Source organism: Puma concolor, chromosome F2 (genome assembly GCF_028749965.1).
Source record: "Puma concolor isolate L17-30 chromosome F2, mPumCon1.1.hap2, whole genome shotgun sequence".
In the NCBI taxonomy this organism is placed as follows: Eukaryota; Metazoa; Chordata; class Mammalia; order Carnivora; family Felidae; genus Puma; species Puma concolor.
The window spans coordinates 21,028,702-21,051,277 of NC_141684.1; the positions used below are offsets into that span (position 1 = coordinate 21,028,702).

General features: G+C 42.4%; 1 protein-coding gene across 5 annotated transcripts in view; it reads left to right on the forward strand.

Annotated features, from left to right (window-relative positions):
- SAMD12 (sterile alpha motif domain containing 12) overlaps positions 1-22,576 on the forward strand; it is a 389,558-nt gene that overhangs the window by 15,272 nt on the left and 351,710 nt on the right. The window contains exon 1 of one of the 5 annotated variants that reach the window (XM_086695948.1): positions 20,856-21,330. The exons of 2 other annotated variants lie outside the window; for them this stretch is intronic. In XM_086695948.1, the coding sequence (XP_086552074.1) occupies positions 21,225-21,330 (106 nt within the window). In that variant the 5' untranslated portion in view covers positions 20,856-21,224. Of the gene's footprint in view, positions 1-20,855; positions 21,331-22,576 lie in introns of those variants that run through there. 2 more of the 5 variants (XM_086695944.1, XM_086695945.1) reach the window with 2 other exon arrangements.

The following is a 22,576-nucleotide window of genomic DNA, read 5'->3' on the forward strand; positions in this document are numbered from 1 at the left end:
TCCTTTCCCCCTGTGAAATATTTCTCACATCCATTCCTTTCTCTTATTGTTGGACTAGTTTTTAGTTTAAGTCTGTTTCCTATTTCTCATCTGTTTTTGTTGTATTTTCTGATAAATTTTATCTTTCAAGCATCTACCATTCTTAATTTTTCAACAGCTTGTTTTGCCTGAAATTTTTATAGCATCTAATCTTTGTGGATATAGTATCTTGCCATACTTCATTGAGGTTATTAATGCTAACATTTCTATTGTTTGATTGAAGTTTACCTGGCTCTCCATATGCCTTCAAGGTGGGGTTTTTTTTTTGTTTTTTGTTTTTTTTTTTTTTTTTTTTTGGTTTTTTTTGGTCTTCATTCTGGTCTCTGTTCTTGTTAGATATTCAAGTGTTTGTAAGTATTAGACTCTCTGCTCATATTTGAGTGACCTTAATTTTTTTAATTGTGTATGGATGGGGCCTGTCAATCATGGTTTTCATTATAAGATGTATTGGCTGGATTTTTAAAATTTTTTTTTTCAACGTTTTTTATTTATTTTTGGGACAGAGAGAGACAGAGCATGAACGGGGGAGGGGCAGAGAGAGAGGGAGACACAGAATTGGAAACAGGCTCCAGGCTCTGAGCCATCAGCCCAGAGCCTGACGCGGGGCTCAAACTCACGGACCGCGAGATCGTGACCTGGCTGAAGTCGGACACTTAACCGACTGCGCCACCCAGGCGCCCCTGGCTGGATTTTTAGAATGAGGGAGGAGGTTGTCTTACATCAGAATATTTAGATCATTTTTTCTTGGACTGGTTAATCGCTCAGAAGATCTAATATTCAAACTCCCAAATCTGATTCTAGAGTCTATGGCCTTATCTACTCATTTTCTTAATTTCCAGAAAAGGTTCAATGTCTGGGTATATTTAATTGTATTAGTTCTAGAAAGTTAGCAATCTAAATGTAGAATTTATAGGAATTATCATTTCTGAGGATGATAATTTTAACCAGAAATTTCCCTCACTACAAAAAAAGATACGTGGTATATGCTCAGAAGATCATTGTGAAATGTTATTTTGCTCGGTGCATCACGTCTTCATAAGAGCGTGTAATAGGATTGAGAAAGTTTCCTAACTCCCACCCTAGCGCTGCAGTGCATGTGTATACATTCAGATGTGACAAAAGTGGTCATGCAAACCAAAACAGATTCAACCCCAAGAGCGGTGTCCTGTTTATGGGACTTCTTGGGGCAGAGTGTTTCTTGATACTTGGGATTAGGAGTTAGTATTGAGGTGGCACCAATCATGTGTTGGTCTGAAAAGGGTTAGGGGAGAAAGGGCTGGCTGGACTCTTAGCAACTTGTCATGTACTTGTGTCTTCAGGTTATAGCATTTTGATTTAAGCATGCATTCTGCTGACTGCTTCTAGAGACTTTCCCATGTGGTCCCTTCTTCTGACTAGGTCTTTTTGAACTTAGAGTGGAGAGATGTCCCCAAGGGCCACCCACAGTTGCCTCTTTCTGTCCTGAGTAGGTTTTTCTCCTCTCTTTTCCTCTGTATCTACCCACTGGTATTTCATCATTGGAGTGGGAATGGGGATAAGGGCTTGGCAATGTTGAGCTAGCATTTTTAGAAGAGCCAGCTGTCCTCCATTGGCCTGGCCACTTGTCCTCCATTTTTGAAATCTGGGCTCCCATTCTCAAAGAGGGACAGTGGGGTCCAGATTCCATGAACGAAGCAAGCGGAATGAGACCACAGCACTAAGAATTCTCTCCTGTTGAGAATGTGAGGCAACCTGCTTAAAGATAATGGTCTGGAAAAATTTGAATTTATGATACTTCACCAACCATGTTGTGTTTGTCAAAGGATGAGAAAAAAGGAAGATACACTGGAAAACAGGACAACAGTGAAGAGGGTTTGGTGTCTGGAAATACTTAAACAGTCATTCACTAGGCATGAAGAGAAAATTTATCCAGTTAGAAAGGTTACATCAGCTATTTAGACCTGAAAGCATAGCTTTGTTGTAAACCTAAAGGTTTTAATAATTTTTACAGAATTTAGTATAGTCTGTTAATATCCTGGAGCAAAATACTATTAGAAATTCAAGAATTTTTTTAAATGCAACATAGCAACATTTCCCAACTTTTTAAATTAACCTTTTAAAATAATTATGATTACATGTTTATATATACTCTTTGGAAAGTAAGTAGAAAGAAAAAAAAAAATTATCCATGGACCCACCTCTTAAAAGACAGGTATTGCTAGTATTTGGCATATTTTTTCCTAACCTTTTTTCTTTGTATGGTTTTTGGTTTTGCCTAGCAGTCAGAAAGCGTTTTGCTTGCCTTTTAGTAGGATATTTTGGTCTTCAATTGGAGTTGACTGTGGTTATGTTCAGATAATGCATGTCTGGGATTTATTCTTTTCTTGTCATGAGGCTGAATAAGCAGTTCTTCAGTTCTTGGCTTGAATAAATTCACTGTGCTTTTAACATAAAACATTGTTCAGATTAGAGAGTGAATAATCCTTAGAGTGAAGAAGTATGATGTATGTTTTACAACCACTTAAAAAAATGTCAAATCTCAAAAAATCAAAAGCACAAAAATGGCTTGGGGAAAATATGTATAACAAAGATAAGACCAAGTCTCCTGAGGGACAGACTGTCCTAGGACCACTGAGAGACTCATTATAGATGTCTAGTAATATTTGTTAAATATACAATAATTACATGCAACACAGTGGTCTCAAAAAAGAGCGACATCTTTATCTAGAGGCATAGAAGAGAGGAATGTAGTGTGATAGATACACTACTGAAACCAGGGCTAAATTCTAGTCCTGCTTGCCCTGCTAACTAGTTGCTACCTCAGAGGAAGCTGCCCTCAATATTATCACCAATAAAACGAGGCTGTTGAGCTATATAATTTTAATGAGTTTCTATCCTTCTCTGACATTCGGTGACTCAATCAATTTATGATTCTGGGACCAAACACGGAGAACATAAAGATCCAAAAAATCTAGCAGCTACCTTGACTCATTTCCCTCCTCCCTCACATCCAGTCAATTACCAAGTTGGACCCATTTTACCAAGTCTGGGGTTAGCAGATAACCACCTGTTTTCTTAAAGTTTTGTTGGAACACCGTTATGCTCATTAGTTGATGTGTTACATATTGCTGCTTTTGTACTATAGTGGCAGAATGGGGTAGTTGGAAGGATTTAAATATTTACTATATGGCCCTTTATAGAAAACATTGGTCAACCCTTGACTGAAATAATTTGCAGGGGTGCCTGGGTGGCTCAGTCGGTTGGGCATCCGATATAGGCCTAGGTCATGATCTTGCCAATCCTGAGTTCTAGCCCCACGTCAGGCTCTGTGCTGACAGCTCGGAACCTGGAGCCTGTTTCAGATTCTGTGTCTCCCTCTCTCTCTCTATCTGCTCCTCCCCCACTCATATTCTGTCTCTCTCTCTCAAAAATAAATGAACGTTAAAAAACTAAAAAAAAAAAAAAAAAAAAAAATCTGTAAACCGATCTCCTTCTCTCCTCACTACCTTTGCCCTAACTTAGGTCTTCATCTCTTCTCACCAGGTGAATCCGGGAGCTTCTAAAATGAGTTTTTCTGACTCCAGTTCTGAGCCTCCCAAGGGTGCTGTGTATGGAAACAGTGTAATGTTTAAAAAGAAAATCTTAACACGAAGTTGCTTAAAACCCTTCCTGGGCAGCCTTCTAATCTCAAGATGAAATTCATGATAAAATACCTAACACACCAGGTTAGAAAGCCACAGCACTTTACTGACATCTGAAGACCCTTGTAGTCACCAAAGACCAGGTGTGGTTTGGCGCACCTGGGTGACTCAGTCGGTTAAGCATCCGACTTCAGGTCAGGTCATGATCTCACGGTTTGTGAGTTCTGCCCAGTGTTGGGCTCTGTGGTGACATCTCAGAGTCTGGAGCCTGCTTTGGATTCTGTGTCTCCCTCTCTCTGCCCTCCCCTGCTCGCTTGCTCTCTCTCTCTCAACATATTTTTTTTAAAAATTAAAAAAAAAAAAAAAAAAAAAAGACCAGGGTGGTTTGACATGACATAAGCTGTAGGGACTGGAAAACCCAACTAGCTTTAAGTAGGAAGAGGCTGTGTATTAGCTCATCTAATTGAGAAGCCTGGCTATAGATCTGGCCTGGAGAAAAGTTTAATCCAGATTTCTAGTTGTTTCACCTGGACTTCCTTTCCATTCTGTTGCCTTCTCTTCCGTGTTGACCCTATTCACCCAGAGACTTTTTGTCTTGAGAGGTCAGAACTGCTGTGGCAGTTTCTGTCTCCTCCTGTGAACACATCTGGTAGGAAAGAAAACCAGTCTCTTCCCTGTAATTCCCACACCAGTGCAGAGGTGTCTGATTGGACAGCATAGGTCATGTGGTCAGAGATATGGAATGTGCTGATTGGCTTAGCACCAGTTCATGCATTCAAGCCCTGGAGTTGGGGTAAGATCCCAGATGAACTATAAAGACTGGGAAGAGTGGAACTATCCCCAATTAAATATTGGGCTGTGGTGGAAACAGGGTGAATGGAGGTGGGTTGGGACAAAATAAGGTTCACCGAGCATATCATGAGCAGGATTGCAGTGATGGTCAGAAGCAGTAGCAAGTGACCTGGGGAGGCCAGCAATCAGAGAATCCCAAAGTTGGGGGGTTATGGTTGCCTCACTCACTGGTTCTTAATTCCAACCAGTCATTAGAAGTACCTGATGCCTGGGCTGTTTGAGGACACATTAACTTGGGTTCTCTTTTTGGTTGGCTAGGTCTGAGGGATTTTACAAGTTATCAGGGTGTTTCTAATATGCAGACAGACTGAACTATTGATTGGGTTTAGGTCCAGGTTTCATTTCCTGATTCTGTGGAATGGGAACAATCGTAATTATCCAGCAGGATTGTTGTTGTATTGATGTGAATAAGGAATACAACCTACTTAGGTGCTCAAATAAATGGTAGTTTCTTATCCGTGGTTCTTACCTTTACAGGGATACTGTATTAGATTCCTGAGACTGCCATCACAAAATCTCAGACTGGGTGACATAAACAGCAGAGAATTTCCCATATTTCCGGAGGCTAGAAGCCCAAGATGAAGGTGTTGGGCTGGTTTGCTTTCTCTTGAGACCTTTCTCCTAAGTTTTCAAGTAGCCTTTTTTGTGTGCATACACCTCTGATATCTCTTCCTCTTTTTATAAGGACACCAGTCTTATTGATTAGGGCCCACTCTTATGGCCTATTTAACCTTAATTACCTCCTTAAATATCCTGTCTTCAAAACGTAGTCACATTGGGGTTAAGACTTCAAGTGAATTGCAGGGAGGACACAATTCTGTCTATAAGAGAGATGGATCCTTTGATTCTCTGATAGCTATGGTTCCTTTGCCTGGAAAAAGGCAGACACACAAATGTATGTCAGACTTTGTATGCATTTATAGGACTTTGAAGATCCCACTTAAACAGGAACATCTGAAGCAGCCTTGCAGAGGAAAACCAATACCCAAGAGGAGGATGTGTATAAAAGAAGGCATTTCATCTCCTCAGCCCGTTCATTTAACAAGTATTCACTGAGTGCTGCCCATGTGTCAGGCACTGTGCTGGGGTTAAAACAATGAATGGCCCAGGCAAGCCTCCTTCTCTTACCACTTAAAACTTTTATTGGATGCAATAAACACATAAGCCATCTCTACATGGCGGTACCAAGTGCCATGTAGAGAACCAAAACAACGATGGGGGATGGGGTGGGATTTGCCTGGGAAGCTACTTAGAGAATGTGGTTAGGAATGTCTTCACTGAGACAATTAAGTGGAGGCTTGCACAACCAGGAGTCAGCCATGCAAATGGGAATAGAGGGTTTATGGCTGATGAAATGCCTGCTATTCTCTGGTTTATTTTAGTATCAGCTGGTGGAACCACCTCCTCTCTCAGCAGCTGCTCCCCTGATTGGGTTCTTCTGCCTGCAGAGCAAGAAATAGGAATCTGCTCTGAGACGGGCATAGCTGTTGTGGATTGCTCCCCTGTCTTTGGATGTCTTTCTCTTCTATATCTGAAATGTTTAGGTCATGTATTTGAAGGGATAGGACCCATCAATTCAAACATCTGTTCCTCTGAATTCTCATGGACATGACGAGACTTCAATCGTTATTTTGACTTCAGCATGAAATAGAGTAACCCTGTGGGAGAAGCAGTCGTATCGGTGGCGTGGTAAATGTATAAACGATAATTGTATTGTAGTACATGTTTCTATAATAGTACGCTGCGGGTCTGAAGGGTCTAAAGGGACCCCAGACGGCATCTGGATGGAGTGGAGAAGACTTCTAGAAGCTGCATCTTAAAGGTCCCCCACAGTCCTTAGGATAAAGAACAAAATCCTGTCATGAATTGCAGGCTCCTGTAGGTCTAGTACTTGTTACCCCCGCCAGTTCTCTCCATCTCTCTGCCAAGAGAGGCTGGACTTGGTTCCTTACTTTAGGTTGGGGTCAGTTCTGCTCTGTGATTCTCATTCTGGGGTCCAGGTTGGAGGGGCAGTAGCCCCTAAGGCATGCTTTTTTTTTTTCTAGTTATCACAAGTGTGTAAGAGGCCAAATCAAACTTCGTAACCACTGTTCACATCTCGTCCACTTCTATCCATTGGCCAAGTTAAATCACACAGCCAAGGCCAAAGTCCTTGTCTAAGCATACACACTTTGCTCTGAAAGAAGAGGAGTAAGTGTTTATCAGTTGATCTACCGTAGCATGTAAGGTGCTTAGAATAGTGCCCGTTTAGGTTTGCCTAAAGTATGAACAATAATGTACTTTTAATAGTCTTACTTTGGAGAAGGGAAAAAGAAGGGAGTAATAAACAGGGGAGAGGATTATTATGTAGGGCAAGACTTGCCTTATGGGAGGAGTGTATGGGTTGAAGATGGAACATAAGGCAGAGCTTGAAGATTCGGCTAAAATGTGAGAACATGAGCTTAGAGTGTTGCCATCTTCCTCATGGCTTTTGTTTGCAGCCAAGGGGGCAAGTGGTTGGATTGATAGACTTTCCCTGATCTGAGTTCTATGTACTTGATTCTGTTCCCCCTTCTCTCTAATCTTAAAGGAGAGGTTTAGATTGTGACAGTTGGTGTTTACAATGTTTTAATGTCTATCATATTGAGAACTGAGTAGAAGCCTCTTTAGAAATAATTTACACCACCATAAAATGACTTGCTAATCTTTCAGAGTGTGTTCTTTAGAATTGTTTTTGTTTTTTGTATACCAGCCAAGAAGATCTAGACCAATGAGGAACCTGGTAAAATATTTTAGAAGCATCATCTGATTTGCAAAGCTAAGTGGGAATATAAATCCTTTCTTAAATACACAATCATGCTTTCTGCCATTTACTTGTGTTTTGTTTCTTTAGTTGTCTCTTAGGGCAATGTTTATATATGTGATTAAAACGTCCACAGGATGTGTGCCCGCCCACCAGTGTTCGACTGTAGGATTCATGAGTGGGAACATAAGGGCTGTGGGATATGCTGGCTTGTACCAGCAGGCCTCATGTAGCCCCTATTATGTGTCTGGTCTTTAAAAGGATACAGGTAATGAAGTTGATAATTAACAGCCATACGATTTATTAGATGCCTAATTTGCAGTAGTGACTTGCCGTGTGAAGTGTAGATAGATGCTTTGGGAGTTAGGATTAAGGAATACAGATAGGTGTTGGAATGAAGAGAAGGTTTTAACGAGACCTGAACTGCATCTTGAAGGGTGCCCACATCAAACAGATGAAGATTGTCACATGTTTATTCATCCATATAGCTAAAATACAACATTGGCTGTTTCCCTGTGTTTAAAGCATTTCTTCAGCATCCAGTTGTTTAGTGAAAAGTCCCAGACTTCTGATCCTAATACCAAAACCCCATGCACTCAAAAGCTCCCTGATCATCTTCCTGTCCCATCTCTATAATTTCTTTTCAAATGACCTACTTTTCCTTGTAAATGTTCCAAACTTACCTAATCTGTACCTTCTTTTAAATTGGTCACTCTTGGGGTGCCTGGGTGGCTCAGTTGGTTAAGTGTCCAACTTTGGCTCAGATCATGATCTCATGGTTCCTGAGTTCAAGCCCCACGCCCAACTCTGTGCTGACAGCTCAGAGCCTGGAGCCTGCAGCCTGCTTTGGATCTGTGTCTCCCTCTCTCTGTGTCCCTCCCCTGCTCATGCTCTGTCTCTGTCTCAAAAATAAATAAAACATTAAAAAAAAATTGGTCCCTCTTGCTTGGACACCTTCCTTGATCTTTGGATGCAAAGCTGGCCTTCAAAACCTATCAGAAATACCAAGTTCTATGGAGTCTTGCCTGTTCTGTTGTTTTCTTGGAAGTAATCCTTTTCTGTTTTTGAACCCTCTTAGCATTACTTTCTCTGCAGCTCATATTCCCAGCTTCCCTTGCTCTCATGCCATCTGCAAGTAACTATGGCTTATTTTTGGTCAATAGCATAAAAGTACTCAAACTTTTAGCTTTTATATACAAGTAAAATTTTTTTTTAATGGGGACACTCACAGTTTATATAACTTTTACTAACATTAAAACTCACGTGAAAAGAAACACCACCTCTAATCTAATTTCATAAAAATCAGCATTTGACCCCCAAAAATGCAGGGTATGAGAGGACAGGGCTTTATGCTGAAAACTGGCCAATGGAAAACTCCTGAGGCTATCTGGTTTTGTTTTGTTTTCCATTTCACAGAGGACCAGTGAAATGTTCATCCTGTATCTGCCCTCTCTGGGTAGACGTTTTCAAGTCACTCTTTTAGTAGACTGTGAGCTTTGCCAGAGCTGACTTCTCTGATTCCCAGTTTATCTCTATCTCCATCCAAGATAATCTTGGATCTCTAAAAGCTTAGAACAATGACAAAAATAACACTGATCTGTGACACGGAAGCAACCAGGCTGGGGAATAAAGATCTGACTCTGTTTGAAATAACTAAACAAATAGTCACTTTTATACACACACACTTCAGATATACTTTTATAAAAGAGCAATAGACAGGTTCTAAGTGCTGTTCATTCTCAAAGAGCAAAAAATTTATAAAACCTCTAATATGGCATTATATCTTCTTTTGTCTTATCCCTAAAATGTACATATGGTTATTTAAATGACTGAAAAAAATCTTAAAACTATAGAAACGTCCAATTATTTTAGTCAGTTTCCTTTCTTGTCCCCCCCCACCCCCCCCAGGTAACATTTACAGAACAGAACAAATTGGTTTTAACATTGGGAAGACCCTGATCTTTTAAACTGGCACTATCTAGTAGAACTTTGTGATGATGAATAATGTTCAGTAATCTGTACCATCCAGTATAGTGGTCACAGCCACATGTGGCTATTGAGCAATTGAAATGTGGGTGATGTAACTGAGGAATTAAATTAAAAATTGTATTTAAATGTAATTGTATTTAAATGTAACCACATACTACTATTGGGCTCCTTTTTTGGACAGTGTGGCCTCAAAGATTGACTAAGGAGTATTGAGCTTTAATTTGTGATGTCAAGCGGCATGGTGTTTTATTCATTTTCTTTGTATACTTGAGAAATTTCAAAGGAGCATTTTTTGAGTCTTCGGCAAGTTGTATATGTATCAATGGCTCTGTTGACCTTTGAGCTCCTTTCCATCTTCACAAGTCTTGAAGATGCTGATTGTCAATCCATAAATTAAGATCCGTCCATTTCCTCCATCATGGCTCTCCTTTCAGATACTATGATCTTTGACTCATGTATCTGTATACACAGGCACGTACATTTAGGAAGATCCAGTGAAACAGTAATAGGGCTGGTTTACCTGGAGTGTTCCTGCAAGTTACCATGAATAGAAAGTGTGAGCAAGCAAGATGGCGTGTGCTCTCACTCCAGCCCCTTGGGGAAGGAGAAGTCCTATCCTTCATCCTGCCCATCAAGTCCAACCGGAGCCTGTTGAGCCTTTTGCATGTTGGTGTGATTTGACACCTGTTTAGTTTCTCCTGAAATAGTCCTTTTTCTTTAGTTGCCAGGATTACTCTTCCCAGAGAATTTTAAGCTTCTCTTCTTCTCTGAAATCATTACCTGACCTTTTGTCCTCCTACACTGACCTGACCCCTGACCAGTCACTTTTTTTTTTTCCTTTTTTATTAATGGAGCTGTTCTGTGTGCATGTACTCAGACATATATACCAAGGGTAAAGATACTTCTGATGAAATCAGGATCATTAAGGTGACATTAGCAAGAGCAAAGGATGTAATAAAGCAATAGTTACCATTTGTGGGGCACGTACTGGGTGCCAGGCGCCGGGCACTTTTCTTCTAAAGCTAAATTCTAAAGACGTTACGATTATTCCAATTTCATAGGTAAGTTAACCTTAACCTAAAGCTGAGTAACTTGCCTGAAGTCACACAGCTCAACAGTGGAAGAGCCAGGTTTATTCAACTCCAAAGCCCGTGGTTTTACCAACTAAGCAATAATTAAGTTGTAGAGGGGAAACTGTGTTGTGTGTGATGTACGAATCCTGGTTTCCATGTCTCCTTTTCCATTTTCATGGTGGTCTTAACCAAGTTGCTTAGCATCTCTGTCTTTCCCTCCCTCTCCACCCCCCTCTTTTTTTCTTTTTTGCCCTCCCCTGCCCCCCTCCCCACTCAGGGTCAGCTCAGGCTCCTGAGCGTTCCAGGCCAGGGCCTCACCAGTAGACACCGGGGAGGGCTCTGACTGTGCGTGTTTGGTCCCCCAGCGTCCTGGCTGGGTTTGGGGAGCGCCCCCTGAGGGTGGTGGTACTGAGCCTGGGGGCAGAGGTGGCAGGCTGGCAGGCCCAGAGTATAGCACATATGGGGGCAATACATACGGGCCAGCACGTGAGTCCAGGCCCGGGTGGGACGAGTCACGCTCAGCCTCTAGCTCTGTCCAGCGAGGGCTGTCCGCTGGTGCTGTGCCCAGTGGGACAAAGAAGGCAGAGGTGGGAGGACACCTGGCCACCCAGACGGAGGTGGAGGCAGCTTCAGTTTTGGCAGTGTGATTTTCCCCAGGCCCCTGGAGCCGTCCCCACAGCCCTGGCAGGGAGAGGGGGCTGGCTAGGCCCTGGCTGGCGAGGGAGCAGCAGCAGCACATCCTCCACACGCCTCCCTGGGCCACAGGGGTTGTGGGTGGGGCAGGGAGTGGGGGGACCACTTGCTCATGTAGACATGGGGGTCAGAGCTTAGTGACCGCCCCCACAGCACACACTCACATGTTGAGGCAGCGGGGTGAGACGGTTACTGAGGGCGACGGATGGACTGACCAGGGGCAGGTGAAAGCATCCCTCCTAATTTCTAATACCTTAGCGATAGGGGAGGAAGAGTCCCCCCGTATGTTAATTTGGTACCACCGCTTCCTCCTCCCTTCCTGGAATACCAGATTGTAATGTGTAAAGGCTTCCTAAACCATCAGTCACTCCCCCCCCCCACCGTGGTACTGTTTGACAGAGAATGCCGTCAGCTCACCTGTACAAAGTATGTTACAGGGTGCGCATATTTGCTTTTACCTATATCCCTTCATTCCTCAACTCTCTCACTGAAGTTGTTTGTGTATTTGAAAAGCTGTTCTTTTTGCCTTCTGACTACGCCTCCCTCCCCCATTTCACTTTAGTTTGTTCTTTTCATTCAGGATTGTCACTTTTCAAGTCTGTACTATGTTACATTACTACCATTTTGTTTACTTAACAATTGTTAAAAATGTTAATGCCAAAGACCCCTCCGTTGTGATGGAGGAGGGCACTAAGATAAAAATGGAGATTGATGTTCATTGAACATTTGGCAGATGTCATGTGTCCTATATCAATATAGCAAGATGTCATGTGTCCTTCATCAATATAGCAAGAAAGTAGAACTTGGACTTGAATCAGTGGGTAGCTGTGTGTTGGGTGGGGGAGAGGGATATGAATCAAAACAGATGAATCAAAAATCATTTCTCCACTCTATCTAAAAGCATACCTAGTGTCTGTATTGTTTTGTTACATTCTTAAGATAGATGCTTACTGTTGTAGATTAAATAACCTTAGTGTTGAGTTCTGAGTTTTGATACTTGTATATTATACAACCAAAGCAAGATTTAGAACATTTCCATTTGCAAGAAAGGTCCTTCTACTTTTTGCAGTGAAATCTTTGTCTTTTCCATTTGGCTCTTGAACCCATCCGTTGCGCTTTTCCTTTTGGTTATTACATTTTTTAGTTATAACATTTCCATTGGGTAGTTCTTTATGTCTTCTGTTTCCTGCAACTTTGTTTCTTGGGTGAAGCTTTCTAGTTTCTCATTTGTGGCAGGTGTAATTACTCTTTGAAGATTTTTATCTTGGCTGCTTTCAAATATTTGTCAGATAGTTCTGAGATTTCTGTCATCTTGGTGTTGGCATTTGCTGATTGTCTTTCTCATTTAGTATGAGATCTTCTTGGTTCTTGGTTATGAGTGCTTTTTTAATCAAAATTTGGACATTTTCATTTTATGAGACTTGATCTTATGTAAAACTTGTTTTAGCTGGCTTCAACATCGCTCTGGCCGGGTATTACCTGGGAGGTGGGGCCTTCTCATTATCACTGGGTGATGGTGAAGAGTCCTGAGTCTCTCCACCAAGCTTCCTCTGACACTATCCCAGGAAGGAGGGGGCAGTCTCATGGTCTGGTGGAAGTGGATGTCCTACCTCCTCACCTCAGCTCAACTGATGCTGCAAGGGTGGGGAAGTGGCCTTGATAATGGTGGACAGATCAGAAATTGTGGGCTCCCTATGTGGCTTTCTATGACCCCACCCTCTAGGGGGTTTTGGAGTACCTAGGTACAGCCTGGTGAGGGTGGAAGTCTAGGCTCTCCACTCAGCCTTTGCTGATACGGGTGGTTGGGTGACCTTTTTTTTCCTGCAATGTAAACTACCTACTTCTGTCTGATACCTGAATCCTCCATCTAAAGCTTCACAGAAGCTCTGATTATATCTGCTGTTGCATTCTCCTCATGAAAGAGAGGAGTTAACGTTTGTGCCTTACAGCTTGTCCATAGCCTTTCCCTGCTCTGATGTTGACCTATGTAAGTTAAGTGTTGTTTTAATTTCTGTTGTATTGAGATTGCTTAGTCTGTTTATCATGAGTGGGAAGGGTGAAGGTTTGCTGTGGTGATCACACTTAGGTTAGTCTTTGGGTGAGCAGGGTTCCCTTATAGCAAACTGTTTTTACAAAGGTGAAATCATCTCTAAATGAGTGAGCCAGGGTGAGTGTGCTTCATGTGGCTCAGAGGGGGCAGTGTGCTGACCCAGCTGCACGTGGTCTGAATATCTGGCTCGGATGGACAGTCATGAAGGTTCAGCTCCGGTGGCCACGCAGTAGTTATCAGGGCTACCTATGGGCAGACTTCTGACGACAATGGAGTATTCTTTAGGTTCAATCCTTCATGTCTCAGGATATCTGCTCCCATCTCTTCTCATCAGCAGGGTGTCTTTCTCTCCAGCCCCCTCGTAGTAACAGATGGGGAGCCATCTATTACTGGTCAGTTGCAGACTTTTTGGGAACAGACATGTCCTCTTTTAATGCCCTTGAATTACTGGTTTGGAAATTTGTATTTTACCCCTATTCTTTTTGATAGTAGGAAAGGACTTCAACCTGTATGTTGAATGTTAAGCTTCAATATATATTGTAAATATATGTTTATATTTTTGTTATGTGTAATCCCTATCTCTCTCTCTCTCTCCAAACATATCTATATCTATAGATACAGATAGAGAGCGAGAATATACCACATTTAGCTGACCAAGGAGAGGTCTGGAAATCCTATTCTGTTTCCACATAGCCTGACCAAAATAATAAAATCAAACATAATTGAGCTCATTTAAATGGCCTGGGAGTGGGGGAGTGCAGCATAAGTAGGTGAGTCCCTCAGACCCATGAGGCTCTTCCTTGATGTTATGATGGAGGGGGCTAGAGTGCTCAGATCCCACTGTCCTCTGGGACATGGGGCACTCTACCCTAGAACAAGGCTCAGCAAACTGTTTTGGTAAAGGGCCAGCTAGTAAATATTTAATTTTTGCAGTCCGTTTGGTATGTCCCAACTACTCACCTCTACCTCTGCCATCGTACTACAATGGCAGCATAGAAAACATATAAATAAGCATAGCTGTGTTGCAATAAAACTTAACGCTGACATTTGAATTTCATATAATTTTCAAAGATCACAAAACATCCTTTTTAGTTCTTTTTTTCCCCCCAACATTTAAAAATGTAAAAACTGTTTTTGACTCATAAGGCATATGTAAACAGGCAGTGGGTTGGATTTGGCCCATCGACCCTAGTTTGCTGACCTGCCTTTGTAGATATGTGCTGGACAGGTTCCTTTGCCCAAAGAGACATTGTGCCCTGTCAATTAGCTTAACCCAAGGTTGTGCTTCTTGGCACATTCCCATTCATTCCCATTCATTCATGCATAAATTCTTTTTTTAAAAAATATTTTTAATGTTCATTTTTGAGAGACCCCAAGCATGAGAAGGGGAAGGGCAGAGTGAGAGAGAGAAGGAAACACAAAATCCAAAGCAGGCTCCAGACCCGGAGCTGTTAGCACAGAGTCCGATGTGTGCTTGAACTCCCAAGCCGTGAGATCATGACCTGAGCCGAAGTTGGGCGTTCAACCCACTGAGCCACCCCAGCGTCCAGTGCACACATTCTTATGAGTGATCTAGGCACTTTTCTGGGCACCGGAGGCTCCTCAATGAGTAAGAGTTATGCCCTCAGGTATTCACTGTATCATCTAGATTGATTCTACCTCTGATAACATTTTTCTTGATAACAGCATGTATTCATGTTACATGTATTCATGTATGTGTACCTCCTCCTTGCTAAGGTATTGCTATATTCAGCTTTTGAAGTCATAATGGGAGTTATGAATCCCAGAGCAGAATATTTTGCTAGGATTTCAGTTTTCATATTTATCCTTTAGGAAGAGCTAAGCAACGATATATTGTTAAAGTGGTATCATGGGTCAGTTTGGAAAGGTTCATCTGAAGTCCCAGAAGAGGCCTGATTTGGTGTTGTCACAAGGGATTACTTTTCTCATGTAGTGTCAAGTCCGGAGACAGGTGGTTAAGAACCTAGTTTGAGCCACTCGCTGATGGTAGAGCCTTTGTTGCTCTTAGCCTCTTGGCTTTCATGTTTATAGCCTATGATCTGTAGCAGCTCTAGATACCACCTCTCCATTCAAGGTGACGAGATGGTGAGAAGGGTGATATAAAAATTCGTTCTCTTCTGTCACTTCCAGAACTGCATCTTTACACATCAAACTTCTGCTTCGGCCCCATAGGCAGGAATCTGTTCACAGCTACAGGTAGCTGCAAGGGGAGCGGGGAAATTGAGTGCCTTTGTGGGCACATTCCAAGAGTCTCTAGGAGAACTTTGGGAAGTGTTTCCTACAAAGAGAGGTCTCTTGTGATTACTTGTAGAGGTTCAGATTACTTGTAGAGGGTAGTGCTGTGCTGAATTTGAACTCAGAGTACGATAAGGCACTTCTGTTAATTAAACACATTTAGAGAGTATCTGCTATGTGGTTATCGTATAAGAGTGGTTTGAAACAAGGGCTGTGTTTTCCATGAACTTTAGCAAAAGCAGGACGTAGAAATGAAATTTTAAACGATCTCCATTCCAATAGATAATGATGGGGATTGAAGTACTTTTGTTTCTAAGGTCATGTATTTATTTAGCAGCGTTTATTGGATGGCAAATATGTACAGCTGTTTAGTCTCTGCAGCACACAGACCAGCATGACAGTTTCTCCTCTGTAGAAGGCAGTCAAGAAAATCAGTTTCACATCAGTTGTCTGGTTCTGTGACTTAACATATCTTTGAATTATACGATGAGATAGGAAACAACTTCTATTTGCCTTTTTTGAAAAATAAAAGCTGTAAGTTTTCCTAAGAAGGGAATGGCAGTGAGTAGGATTGAATTGGTATCTTTCCACCATACCTCTGCTTATTCTATAAACAATGATTGAGTACTTACAGTAGGCACTTGGCTAGGCACTCGGTTTGTCAAGCTTTAATGAGCAGTCACCTGCTTCAAGGGGTTCCTAGTCATAGACTAGGCCGACATGTTAATATACTCTTGCGGTGCGTTGTGTATATATACATGGGGTGGCTGGGGGGAATTAGGAGGGGAGAGAATAAGAAAAAAAGGTGAATTGTCAACATTGCTTAGAGAGGATATAATGGTTGCAAAATCAGTTAAAGCTTCACGATGGGAAGAATAGATTAATTTCCTGAAGGATCATCCATGAAAATAAGGGAAGAGTATATTTTGTACAAAGATCAATTCTGTCAAAGTGGAGAAGCACCAAACCTCTCAGCTACAGGCAGCATCTGTGTGGTGGTAGAAACCCTTGGTGCAGGATCTGGAGCAGCCTGCTGGACCTTGGGGGTGTTTGCACAGCGTCTCTGTTAACAGCAAAACCCAAAATAAAGGAACCTTCAGCTTGAATGGGGCTCAGCCCCTTGTTTCACTGCAGAGAGAGAGTGGTGTGGGTGGGGATCGGAAGACCTGGTAGCTGGGTGACTTCTTGGCAAGTAGGATGCACTTGTTCATGCAAGTGGAGGCAGCACATCCCTTGGTTCTCTCGTCATCTTGAGACAAAATGCCTGGCACTTCTCCATAGCCTATGACTGTGAGCTAAGTCCTGTCAGAATGGGATCTTTCAGAGGTCAGGTCCAGCAGGGTCTAGGCTCACTTCCAGCAATGAAACACCTCTTCTGCTAGTCAGACTGGGGCCGTTTTTTGCAGCATATGCCCTTTCCAGCAAAATTCTGAAGTAATATGATAGTGTTGAGCTATCCATGTTTTTTTGCTTTGTTTTGTTTTAAAGAAAACAACATGTTTTGGTTGAAAATCACAATGAACTTACTGAAAAAACTCTAAAACTTGTGAATAAAGTATTTTTGGAGGGGTGCCTGGGTAGTTCAGTTGGTTAAGCGTCTGACTCTTGGTTTCAGCTCAGGTCATGATCTCTGTTTATCGGTTCGAGCCCTGCATCAGGCTCTGTGCTGGCAGCGTGGAGTTTGCTTGGGATCCTCTCTCTCACTCTATCTCTGCCCCTCCCCTGCTAGCTTGGTCTCTCTCAAAATAAATAAAATATCTTTGGAATTTCTCTTTCCAGTTATGCAGGCAATATGGGGGAATGAGATGAGAGGGAATGGGCTGTTTTTGTTTTTAAATTCTTTTTTGTTCTAGAATATGTGTAGCATAAAATTTATCATTTTACCCCCCTTTCAGTGTATGACTTAGTAGCATTAAGTATATTCACATTGTTGTGCGACTATCACCTCTATGCGTCTCGAGGACCTTTTCATCCCAAAGAGAAACTGGACTAAGCAGCACATCCCCATTCACCTCTCCTCCAGCTCCTGCTCACCACTGTTTGACTTCATCTGTGTGAACTTGACTACTACAAGTGCGTCGTATAAGTGGTAATCCTACAATATTTGTCCTTTTGTGACCAGCTTATTTCACTTAGCATGTCTTCAAGGTTCATCCTGTATCAGAATTTCATTTCTTAAAACTGAAAAGTCCACTGTATGACTGAAAATTCCGTCGTATGTGTCACATTTTCTTTATCCATTCATCAGTGGACATTTGGGTTCTTTCCACCTATTGGCTATTGTGAATAATGTTGCTGTGAACATGGACGTACAAATATCTGTTCAAGTCCCTACTTTCAATTCTTTGGTTGAATTGCCAGATCAGATGGTAATTCTGTGTTGAATATTTTAAAGGAATCCCCAGCTGCTCCCAGCAGCTGCACCATTTTACATTCCCACTAGCAAAGCACAAGGGTACCGGTTTCTGAGGGAATGGGCTTTTCCACACGAGAGACAGATGGTACCTTTGCTCTGGCATCTCAAAACATTGTGAAAACTAATGTCCCTGTTAACTCTCTTAAAGGACTATTTATGAAATCTATTTGGTTTTTAATTCTTGATTTTGAAGAGCTTAGTATTAGCAACTTTAATGTGAAAATGATTAGGGCGGCCCTGGAAGGAAAGACCACAAACAGCTTTCGATGTCAAATCAGTAACTAGAAATCAGTAAGGCACGGAGTGGTCCGGAAGCCCCGGGAAACAGGAAGAGGGTCTCCAAGCCGACCTGTGAGCTGCTGAGCCCATTAAATTGAGTAAATAACTTGAGTGAAAACAAGAAAGGGCAGTGATGAGGACAGAAAAGAGGATGCAAACAGGGGCACCTTTTACATGATGAACAAAGAAATGGAGGTCACAGCTTGTAAAGAGGCCATTTGAAAGTTGCTTGATTTGTAAATATTAGGGACATGAAATTTCAGGGAAAACAAAGCAAAGCCTGTCAGAAATGGTTTTAAATAAATAAACCCAAGCACAAAACCTAAATCAACTACTGGGTTTGCAGGCGAGGAGGGAACAGCTATGGAGGATTAAAATATTTGTGTGAAGAAGGTGGCTACGTGTGTAGAAAGTCAAAACACCGTAGTCTGCCTCATGTTTATAGTTCTCTTACATTTTGAATGCTAGGTATTTACCAGCCGAGAGAAGTTTCCTTTTGATTTAAGGCAGGGCTGTATAAAGAGAGGAGATTGCTGGTTCATTTAGCAGCTGAATAAATGTTTTTTTTTTTAATTTATTATTTTTTACTGTCTTTATTTTTGAAAGAGTGTGAGTGGGGAAGGGAGGGGGGAGAGAGAGGGGAACAGAGAATCCAAAGCAGGCTCCACGCTGTCAGCCCAAAGCCCAACGTGGGGCTCAAACCCACAAACTACAAGATCGTGACCCGAGCTGAAGTCGGGTGCTCAACCAACTGAGCCACCAGGCACCCCTGAACAAATGTTTCTTTAATGCCTATCATGTGCCAGGTTCTAGACTGGGGAGAGGAGGTCATGGAGGTGACTAAGGGCCTGCCTTGAAGAGCTTGCAGGGGTGGGAGACAAGGTGTACAGATCAGTGAGGTAGACCTCACTACAGCGAGGGAAGTGAAGCACCAGGGCACTGTGTGCATGGACGAAGCATAGCTAAGTGGTTCTTGGTCTGGTATCCAGAAACTCCTAGGCGGCTTTCTAAGGGTCCAAGCTGACACATCAGGTGAGTGGACTTAGCCTCCCAAAGGAGGAAGTAAAACTGGGGTGAAGTAGAACCTCTTTCTAGGAGGAGGGGCCAGCATGAGCAAAGGTGAAGGAAGTATGAGAGTCCAATTTGGTGGGGGAGGTATTGGGAGAACAGGAAGTACTGGAAACTCCCAGCAAGTCAGTGGTATTCTGAAGCTGTAAATTTCAAGGCAGCTGGGGATCAGTCTGGAGAGAAAGATCAAAGCTATATATTTTTCTTCCTCTAATGTCCAAATCCATCCTGTGCTAATCTCTCATCTCCTTTTAGAAGAAAAAAATTTTTTAATAGTCATGATTTTAAAATACTGAATATTTGTTGCAATAGGCCATTCTTTGGAGATGGAGAAGCTGATCTGATATTAACAGTAATGAGCCTTCTGCTCTTACAGATTTTGGCTGCTCCATTCTCTTTCTCCATATACCTGAAGTTGGCACTGCTGTTGGTTCTCCAGCATCTATTCCGCCCCTGCCTTCTTGAATACTAGCAGTGTGGTTTGAGAAACTGACTCTAGCAGAAGGGTCAGCTGGTTAACAGTGATGCTACCTCCACTGCCAGGGTTTTAGTTCGTTAATAGGTATGTGATTCACCTTGAGCTGATGGGGAAAAAAATGAATATTTGGAAGAGGATTAGGGGAAAGAGAACCAGACAACTGAACTGTCACTATTTCTAGATGAGACCCAGAAGCTTGTAGCTCAAGGTGCCATGAGGGGACTCAGGCTTATGATCTAGGTGATGTTCTGGATAGAAGAATGGCAAGATGAAAGAAAAAAAATAAGAATCCTTGATGAATCCTCTGTTGAGCTGGCAAATCCATGAACTCTGAACCTGTACCATTATTGGACTTCCTTTTCTGAAAGCTAATAATTTTCCTTCCTGCTTAACCTGTTTTGGGTTGCTCATCTGAAGCTTGAAATCCTCCATATCCTAAATGATGCTTGATCTCTGTGACCTTCAGTAGACACCTGCATGACTTTGTGACTGTGTGCCTTGAGTCTCCTCTCCCTTATCTGTGAAATGAATGTAATTATGTCTTATCGAGTTTTTATGAAGATCATTTGAGATCCGACATAAAGCCTGAGGGAGGAGCTGTGAACTAATACGTGTTGAACATCTATTGTGTACCATGAAATGGGCTGGTTCTTGGCTCTAGGAAGCTTAGAAGCTAGAAGAGAAATTCAGATAATTTTCATATTGAAAGGTACAAAGCTACATGCATATGGACCTTTGTATAGTTAGGTAAGGTCATCGATTCAGTATTTGAATACTTACTGTTCCAGGTACAGTGATCTAAAATGGGGTGGAGGCAGGGGATGAGGAAGAGATTAAGGGAAGGCATATCTGAAGTGTTCTTTAAGCCAAAACCTGACAGATGAGTAGGAGTTAGGTGAGGAATAGGGAGAACATTTCAGGCAAAGAAACATTACGTACAAAATCTGAGAAGTGTGAAAGAACTTGATGTGTTCAAGAAGTAGGAAGTGTGAAAAGGAAGTGTGTGGTCAGAGTACAGTGAACGAAGGATAACGTGGGTGATGAAGTTGGAAAGGTAGAAGGGAACAGATAATTCAGAGCCTTGGTGGTCACGTTAAAGACTTTTGAGTGATCTAGATATAAAATGAAGCCATTGGAAAGTTTTAAGCCAAAGGGTCTCACGATCTGACCTGTACCTTTTTTTTCTTTTAATTGGGTTTCAGGGCTCAGGCGAGGAAGAGCAGTTAGGCTGGTCAGCATTGTGGGTGAGAGACGTGGGTGGTTCGGACCAGGGTGATGGCAGTGCAGATGGAACCGCATGGATGGATTTGAGCAGCACTGTGGGTGTAGAGCTTGCTGGACCTGATGAGAGATGGAAGGGATGTGGTAAATCGTGGAGAGAGTCCTGCCAAGGATGACTCTGGTTTCTGTGGAACTGGAAAGGACTGGAAAAGGCATTTTTGGGGGTAGTGGTAGAAAATCCAAGATTCAGTTTTGAACATGTTAAATCTGAGCTATCTGATACACTGGAATTAGGGTGTTGAGCTCCAGTTTCACTTAGGTCTGAAGCTCCTAACAGGTCTCTCTAGGCCGTGGTTAAAATTTGGACGTCATCAGCAGGTTGTTGATTGTATCTGAGTGTGGGAATGAATGGCTCCTCTGAAGGAGAGCATGGAGAGCAGGAAGGGAACCCCTGCCTCACTTCTGCGAAGCCAGCCCTCATCTCTCAAGTGTCACATACTCTCTTGGAAGCCTGGTAAGAGGAAGCCCTGACCTGAATGGGGTGTTGAGTAAGGGAAGAATTGTAGAATTGCAGCAGTTGGCTAAAAGGGAAGCATGCTGAGGGGAGCCTGGGTGGCTCAGTCGGTTAAGCGTCTGACTCCTGATTTCTCATGGTTTGTGAGATGGAGCCTCACATCGGGCTCTGTGCTGGGGTTTTTCTCTCTCTCTCCTCTCTCTCTCTCTCTCTCTTTCTCAAAATAAACCTTTAAAAACCTCTATCTATATATGTGTGTGTGTGTATATATAAAGGGAAAATATATACATATATATATATATATATATATATATATATATATATATATATATATATATATATATATATAAAGGGAGGCATGCTGAGAATGGAGGGAAAGTGAAGATATTGAGTAAAAGTCACCAATGAGGTAGAGTCCTGAGTGGGATGGAGGAGTGAAGGTTCTGGCCCTGAATCCTCTGAGGCCAAAGGGAAGGGGATAAGGAATTTAATTAAATTTAAAGGGGTGGAGTCCCAGGGAGGTGAGAGAATTTACTACCAGAAACCTTGAAGCGTGCATGCGCGCACACGCGCACACACACGTATTGTGTGCACGTGCACATGCACACCAAACCTCACACATGCCGGATGCTTCGTGGAGGTCATCTGCGGGGAATGTATGGCTCCTGCTATTTCTTTGATGAATGCTGGGTACTTTGGAGGGGCTCAGTAAGTATTTGTTGAATAAATAATTATGCTCAGAAAATGGGCTGTAGATTTTATTTATGGTCCTATCCACGTTAGGATGTGGAGAGGGTAAGGCAGGAAAAATCTAGGCTTGACTCCATTGAACCCTTCACTTTGGTCTTTCCTTCTCTTTCATGTAGCTGTAATAACTGTTCTTTTTTTTATTATTTTTTTTAAAATTTTATTTTTCAACGTTTATTTTTATTTTTGGGACAGAGAGAGACAGAGCATGAACGGGGGAGGGGCAGAGAGAGAGGGAGACACAGAATCGGAAACAGACTCCAGGCTCTGAGCCATCAGCCCAGAGCCTGACGCGGGGCTCGAACTCCCGGACCGCGAGATCGTGACCTGGCTGAAGTCGGACGCTTAACCGACTGCGCCACCCAGGCGCCCCTGTAATAACTGTTCTAAAGTCACTTGTCCTTTTGTTTGCCTCTTCTATTGGACCATAAGATCTTGGAAGGGAACATCTGTCATATATGAATCCATGTTTCCAGGATCTAATCCAGGGGATGTCTCA